This window comes from Podarcis bocagei (genome assembly GCF_964188305.1).
Source record: "Podarcis bocagei genome assembly, chromosome: 13".
NCBI lineage: Eukaryota > Metazoa > Chordata > Lepidosauria > Squamata > Lacertidae > Podarcis > Podarcis bocagei.
The window spans coordinates 31,731,421-31,739,704 of record NC_138138.1 but is presented as its reverse complement, the minus strand read 5'-3'; the positions used below and the strand labels follow the sequence as shown (position 1 = coordinate 31,739,704).

General features: G+C 39.3%; 1 protein-coding gene across 1 annotated transcript; it reads left to right on the top strand.

Moving 5' to 3' along the window:
- Positions 1–7,174: 7,174 nt before the first annotated feature.
- LOC308571722 (olfactory receptor 6C4-like) lies at positions 7,175–8,113 on the top strand (the record flags this gene model as incomplete). Its single annotated transcript, XM_081167359.1, has 1 exon — positions 7,175–8,113. One exon carries the CDS (start codon positions 7,175–7,177, stop codon positions 8,111–8,113), a length of 939 nt encoding a protein of 312 aa, XP_081023485.1.
- Positions 8,114–8,284: the final 171 nt, after the last annotated feature.

Below are 8,284 nucleotides of genomic sequence, written 5' to 3'. Positions count from 1 at the left end.
CTTCACACACAATAGAAAACCTATATATTTTCATAAATGCTAACAGCAACTTTTAAACCCTCATTCTGCTAATACAGATCTTGAGCACCTCATCCAGTTTTGCCTTACAGTTATTTGGATGGGAAATACTGTTTATGGAAGGACTGCAGATAAAGAATTTTAAATCAACACCTTACATGTGGCCTGTGTTCTCCTCCAGCTCAGTTATGGTTCATTTGATCCAGTGCTAAGTGATAAAACCCGATTCCCTTTCTTCTATCGGATGGTACCAAATGAAGTCATGCAGATTAAAGGGGTAATCCAGTTACTCCTGCATTTCTCATGGAAATGGGTTGGTCTCATTGCCCCAGAAGATCACAGTGGAGAAACCTTTGTTCAGACTCTGAAGGGATTGCTCACTCAGCATAATCTTTGTGTGGCTTTCACTCATAGTATCTTGGCAATAACCTCTGTCAGTGACACAGATATAGAAAAGGAAGAGGCAAAAATGTATCACACATTCTCTCAAACCAAAGCCAATGTGGTTGTTGTATGTGGGGATTCCCAATCCCTAATCCTATTTACTTTCTGGATAGATGTGAATTTTCAAGGTGCTCAAATGGCTCTCGTAGGGAAAGTTTGGATCATGACTGCCCAGTGGGACTTTACTGCAGTGGACTCTCAGAGTTTCTGGTCTCTAAAACATTTCCATGGTGCTCTGGCTTTCACAATTCACACAACGGTTGTGCCAGGTTTCCAAGATTTTCTTAAGGCCTTTAATCCTCAGCGATATCATCCAAAAGACGTGTTCATGAAAGAATTCTACAAGAAAGTATTTCACTGTGGAGTTATCTACTCTGATAGGACCAGTGAGATAAGATGTTCAACAGAGGAACACCTGGAGTCTCTGCCAGGAGCTGTGTTTGAAATGAGCATGTCTGGTCAGAGCTATAGTGCCTACAATGCTGTTCATGTCATAGCACATGTTTTACATGAAATACACTTATCCACCTCCAAGCACATAAAGTTGGGGAAAAGAAGCAGATTCGGACTGAGGAATGTGCAGCAGCAGGTAACATGTTTCAATATTTATTATTCTTTTATTGATAGATGATGTCGATCCTGATGGTGATGATGTGACCAAAGTCAGTTTGCCCAACTTGATGCCCTCCCTAATTTGAACTGAAAATCCCATCATCCTTGATCATTCTCCAGGCTCTAAGATTTCGCCAACAATCCCTACCATATGATGTGATTGTTTTGTTTTGTTTTAAAAAAGCTACACCATATGTTAAGAAACATCAGGTTTAACAATAGTGCTGGGGAAGAGATATTTTTTAATGAGCAGCAGGAGTCTACAACTGGATATGATATTGTGAATTGCTATGTGTTCCCAAATGGATCCCTCATTCGAGCTAAAATTGGAATAATGGACGCCCATACATCAGTACACAAGAAGTTTATCATTAAAGATAACGCAATAACTTGGAACAGTTGGTTCAACAAGGTGGGTTATTTTAGTCATTAATATTATATGCACAAATAACAAAGTCATTGTGTCATGCTTCATAAGCCATAAGTTCTGCACCACCCACATGCAAGAGGAGACATCAGCAGTGTAAGAAGTTCCCCCAGATATCTAGAAAAGTTGGGGAGCCTCTAACCCCCTGCAACTGGCACTTGGGGCTCTCACTAAGCCACACTCCTATTTCCTCTGCTTTGTACCCTCCTTTAGAGTTTTTGCCTCACTAGAATGTGCCCTTGAATGCCCACCATCTATTATACAATTGTGTGAGGGAATCACATTTGAGCATATTTTCTATAGACATCAATTTCACTTGAATACATACTTCGACATCTAGAGGGTTTATATGAATTCATACTTTTAACTTAAGATGCATGTTCTGATGGTTACTATGTCCACAAAATAACCTATAGTGTTTTGTTGTTGTTGTCTTTTTATTAGTATTTTTAAATTTTTCTTTCGTTCTTCACTTTCAGTGATTTCCCCCCTTCCTTTTCTTACTTAAATATGAAAATAATAGAAGGAAGGAAGGATAGCATGGATAAATTTGCCCCCAACAGAATTGTGATGTGTCATTCCTTAGTCATATGCCAGTAAATAGTGTGAGCTTTATTTGAGTCAGGGGTAAGAATGTAATACAACTAGTGCAATAGTCTCTGCTGTTCCCTATGTCACTATTCACAGGATTACACCTATCTACCCCAAGTGAAGGATTAGCATCCTCCACCAGCAATACTTTAATCACCCTATTTTTCTATTTAGGCCCTGCCCCGTTCTGTGTGTTCTGAAAGCTGCCATCCTGGATACAGCCAGAGAGTTCAGGAGGGTAAACAAGTCTGCTGCTATGATTGCACTCCATGCCCAGAAGGGATGATTTCTAACCAAACAGGTAGGAAAGTCCTGGAGTCCCATAGTTCTTTCAGCACTAAGTATGGGGCTGGGTGAAATTTCTTTCTCCACTTCACAACCTAATTTGCATGAAGCGAAGGTGTGTGGACAAGTGGGCAAGAGTTAGAGTGATGGAAAGAAAATGCCCAGGCTCTGTAACATTTGGCTGGGATGCCCCTGAGAATGAGACTGCATGATGATGTATTGCCATTCCCAGCACTGTAAATCTGACTTTAAAAAGAGAAATCTTCATACAAACTACCATAAGTTATAGCCTGAAGAAGGGAAGAGCATGAATGCCAGCTAATTCCTCCGGGTAAGCAACAAAGTTAAAATTCAGCAAGCCTAGCAGCAGTGATGCTGAAAGCCCCTCCCCACAAAAAGAAAACAACTACCGGTAAATATTAAAAACAACTAAATATTAAAAACTTTGTATCAGGGCTACTTAAGGTGGTGTAGTCAAGATATACTTGAACTCCAGGTCCCATCATCCCTGACCATTGGTCATGCTGGCTGGGAATGACGGGAACTGTATTCTAACAATATCTAGAATATTGGCTACCCCTGCTCTACATACATTTCTGATGGGCTTTGCCCACAAAATCCTTGTTCCCTGATTCTACTTTGATTTCACCTGGTATCTTACATCACTGACAGTTTCTACTCTTTTAAAAGATGCAGATCATTGTGACAGATGTCTAAATGAGCAACGCTCCAACCAAGAACGGAATCAATGCATTCCAAAAGTAATTCACTTCCTCTCATATGAAGAACCTTTGGGAATGGCTTCAACTACCTGTTCCCTCATGTTGTCTTTGGTCACTGCTCTGATACTTCAAATATTCATTAAGCATCAAGACACTCCAATTGTCAAAGCCAACAACCGAGATATCACCTACATTCTGCTTGTCTCTCTCCTGTTTTGTTTCCTCTGCCCCTTGCTCTTTATTGGTAGGCCAAGGAAAGTGACCTGCCTTCTCCGACAAACAGCATTTGGGCTCATCTTCTCTGCTGCTGTTTCTTCTTTGCTGGCCAAAACCATCACTGTGGTCCTGGCTTTCAAAGCCACACAGCCAGGAAGCAATATGAGGAAATGGCTGAGGAAAAGAGTAGCCAACTCCATTGTCCTATTCTGTTTCCTTGGCCAATTTGTAATCTGCACTTTATGGTTAGGAGCAAACCCTCCCTTCCCGAGCTTAGACATGCACTCTGAAAGTGGACAGATCATAGTTCAGTGTGATGAAGGATCAGTCACTATGTTTTATTGTGTCCTCAGCTACATGGGCCTTTTAGCCATTATCAGTTTTCTGGTAGCTTTCCTTGCAAGGAACCTGCCAGATAGTTTTAATGAAGCTAAATTTATCACTTTCAGCATGTTGGTGTTTTGCAGTGTTTGGGTCTGCTTTGTTCCAACTTACCTCAGCGCCAAAGGGAAATACATGGTAGCTGTGGAGATCTTCTCCATCTTAGCCTCTGCTGCAGGTTTACTTGGCTGTATCTTTTTTCCAAAATGTTATATTGTCATTTTGAAACCTAGTCTTAACACTAAAGGGCATCTCATAAGGAAATCCGACTAGTATCATCTTTGTGGCATCTTCTTCATTTTCTCATCAGAAATCAACCTCTGTTTTGACCCTAAACTCATCTTCCAGAATAAAGCATATCTGCTCATCTTCCAGAATAAAGCATAAAGCAAAAATGGGGGGGGGGTATCATGAAAAAGGTAAGTTCTAGAAATGTATTTATATGTTTTCAGATTAGGTTTGTGTTAATTTGAAAATATATTTTGAAAATAAGGAAGGAAAATACAGTGAAGTTACTCACTTTCCCTTCCCATGCATACACATCAACATGAATCAGTCAAAACTGATAAACATGGCAACTAAATTGTACATACGTCCATCTATCACCCATTTATTCTGGTCTTTACTCTGACCCCAAAAGTCATGAGGTTCATCAACATTTCTCCAGTCTACATGTTATTTCCAGATACCTGATCATGTTTATTTATTCTATCTCACTGTCACTAAACACTGAGAATCATATGCTGTCATTTCTGATGTGAGGCATGTCAATTGTGAGGGGATAATTGAAATAAGTTATTTCCAATATACCAGCACCAAGTTCTTATAACAACAATTTCAAGGAAAGGAAATCATTATGAGATTGGTATCTCATAAATTGGGTCCCATGGGCCAAAGGGGAATCTCTGTGGGAAATGAAAACATTAACCAGTCCTACTGAGAAATAACAGGCCATACATTAATAGGAAAACAACATCAATGGTGTTGTTGACCCTGTTGCATTAGAATCAGTGTATAAATAGTTACCTCACAATGTTGCTTTAGAAGTCAAGACGATCACCAAGCAATACTAATGGATGATCTAACTATAGACAACCTGGGTTTCTGCCATCTTTCTTTAGATTAAGAATAGTTGTATTTTTAATGCTTCACAGTGATACTTGGTGTAATTGTTTTTAGAATAAAACTTATTTCTTGCCTTCCATGCTAAGTTTTCTATTCTTGAGAGAAATTAAATGCACCTTCAGATATCTGCAGTACTTATGATGTGTGTGTGCATTCAGATTATCTAGGAGACAGCTGAGGAAGGGTGTATAGGTGAACCTCCCATGGTTCTTTTAGAAATTAAGGCAGGACGAATTGTCCTGGGTATTTGTTTTAAAAAATCATATTGAGAGGGAGACAATGACTAACTTGGGCAAGAAAATCCCTTTGGCACACTGACAAAAAAAAGGTAAGATTTTTTTTGTTTTGTTGGGGGAACATATAGCGATGGGCCATCTTGCCCATTGCCCTAAGGACCCTTAATAGATTATCTCAAAACAAATCTGTGCAAAAGCTATGGAGTGTAAATGGCCCACACTGGAATAGAGTACTTGCAAATCTTTCTGCTTCAATAGAAGAATATAAAAAGGTCACATTCTCAGGGTCTTTAAACACTGCATTTAAACACTGCATGTTGTTTCCAGTTGAATTCTGCTTTGAAATGGTCACTTGAAATGTCTTTTTGAAAGCATCTTGGTGTTTTGCTCAAGTAAAAAAATGATAAGGAGAGGTCTGAATCATAGCACAGTCCCAGGGCACATGTCTTGCATGCAGAAGACCCCAGGTAAAAGTACAATGTAGCAAGAGTTGGAATGGGGAATAAATTTGGTAGAGTGTTAATAACTTTGAGCATCATCAGAAAACAGCTCTCAGTCATTCATTTGTTTTCTAAAAACAGGTTTCCCCACTGAGACTGCAATCCTATACACATTTAATTGGGAGTAGGCCCCAGTGAACTCAATGGGACTTATTTCTGCAAAGATGTGCATAGTATTGTGCTGTAAATCAGCAGCTTTTTCTGTATTCTGTGGTGAGCTGCGGTCCTTTTGCATTTTGCTTACTATGCATGAAAGGAGCAGGAGTGCAGCCCATATCAATTAAAATCAGTACTAATGGACGTACAATCCAATTGCATATCAAGAAGTACTGACATTCACATCAAACCTAATTAGAATTAAATCAGAGGGGAGACTTGTCTGAGATCTTTATGTCTGGGGTATGAAGAATTTATTTTTCAGGATGGTTAAAACAAAAAGGGACTGCAAAGAGCTCTAACTTATCCAAACTGAGTAAATACGCAGTAAGATGGCAGATGCAATTCACCATAAACAAGAGTAAAGTGATATATGTCAGGGAAGGGAGGAATTTTAATTTCACTTATGCATTCATGGGGCCTGAAATGGCAGTGACTCACCAGGAATGAGACCTTGTAGTGAAAGTGAATAACAATGAAGTTGACAACCCAGTGTGTGGAAGATATAAAAAAGTCAAATTCCATGCTAGGGACCATTATTTTAAAAAAATGAAAATAAAACTGCTGTTCTACAAATAAATGGTTTGATTTCATTGGAACAACATGTAAGGTTCTGGTCATCACCTCTAAATGAGACAGTATAGTAGGGATAGGTTCTGGAAATGGAAACCAAATAAAATAAGGTGATGGAGCGACTAAACCATGAGAAAAGGTTACAGCATTTGGGAGTTTTTAATTTAGAGAAAAGGTAAATAAGACCCAACAACATAAAAGTTTATAAAATTATGGATGGCATGGAGAAAGTGGGTAGAGACATTTTTCTCCCTCTATCATAAGGCTGTAATTTATGGAAATCCAGTGAAGATGAATGTTGGAGGATTCATGACAGATAAAAGGAAGCACTTCTTCATGCAACACATATTCAAACTATGGAACTCGTTCCCATGGGAGGCAGTGATGTCTACCAACTTGGACGGATTTAAAAGAGGATTGGACAACTTCAATGAGGATAAGGCTATCAATAGCTACTAACCATGATGGCTATGCTCCGCCTCTACAAGTAGGAGGCAGTATGCTCCTGGATACCAGTTCCTGGCAAGCTCAGAAAGTTAGAGTGCATTTGTGCTTGGACCCTGCTTGCAGGTTTCCCACAGGTATCTGTGTGGCCACTGTGAGAATAGGAAGCTGAACTGGTTGGACGACTGACTTGATCCAGCAGGTTCTTCTTATGTTTTCATCCTATGTTCACACGCTTTGTGTGAATGTTGCCCAAGGGGAAGTGCAGCCCTTGGCCTGAAATATATTTGCTACCCCTGCCCTACAGATGTAATCCACAGCTGTCCTGTGAGTGTAAACACCATAACATGTATTATTAATATCTGTCTGAAGCTAGGTTTTTGCTACTTGTTATTAAGAATATATTATATTAATTTTATTTTGAAGGTCATTAACAGATACAGTATGATCTCAGAAAACCAAACTTCTGTGAATGAATTCATCCTCCTTGGTTTCTCTAATCCTCAAAGGCTTCAGACTTTTCTCCTGGCACTCTTCCTATTGGCTTACATCTTGGCCATATGTGGGAACATCACAATTATCACCATTGTTCAGTTACATCGGAAGCTCCAAACTCCCATGTATTTATTCCTAAGCCATTTGTCTTTGATAGAAATTGGACACATGACAAACACTATCCCCAAAATGTTGTTCGACTTCTTAAAAGACAGGAAAGTGATCAGCATGGTTGGTTGCTTCACACAGCTTTACTTCAACCTCTTCCTGGGCCTGACAGAGAACTTCCTGCTGGTGCTTATGGCTTATGACCGCTTCTTAGCCATCTGTAACCCTATGAACTATACCACAGTGATGAACAATAGAGTCTGTAAATCGCTGATTCTTGGGTGTTGGGTGGGAGCTTTCCTTGCTCCCTTGCCCCCAACCATTTTTCTCGCTATGCTGGATTTCTGTGGGCCCAATATAATCAACCATTTCTTCTGTGATCTTGCCCCAGTGCTGACTCTTCCATGCAGGGGGAAATCATTCATTGAATTTTTCTTTTTCATGCCCATTTCTTCAATGGTTTTGGGTTGCTTTTGCTTGATTACAGTGTCTTATATCAACATCATTGTGGCTATACTGAGGATGCCATCCAGTGGGGGAAGGCATAAAGCCTTCTCCACTTGCACTGCCCATCTTAGTGTAGTATTAATATATTATGGCTCAGTCATCTATATGTATGTGAGGCCTTCAGCAAGGGATATCCATAATACAGACAAAGTAGTATCTGTCTTCTATTGTGTGGTGACACCATTTCTGAACCCTTTCATCTACACCTTGAGGAATACTCAGGTCCATGAAGCATTTAAAAGCATAATAGTAAAGAAGAGAGTATTCTATTAAGGTATGCTCAATTTTTTAAAACTTCTTTGTTTAATGCCAGAAATACAAATTCTAATACAGATATTATGTGTGACTGAAATACCATCATTTCTTATTGCAACAAACTAAATACTTGAATATCATATAGATATATATGATATAGATTGTTGAAAAATTATGTTGTTTGTTTGA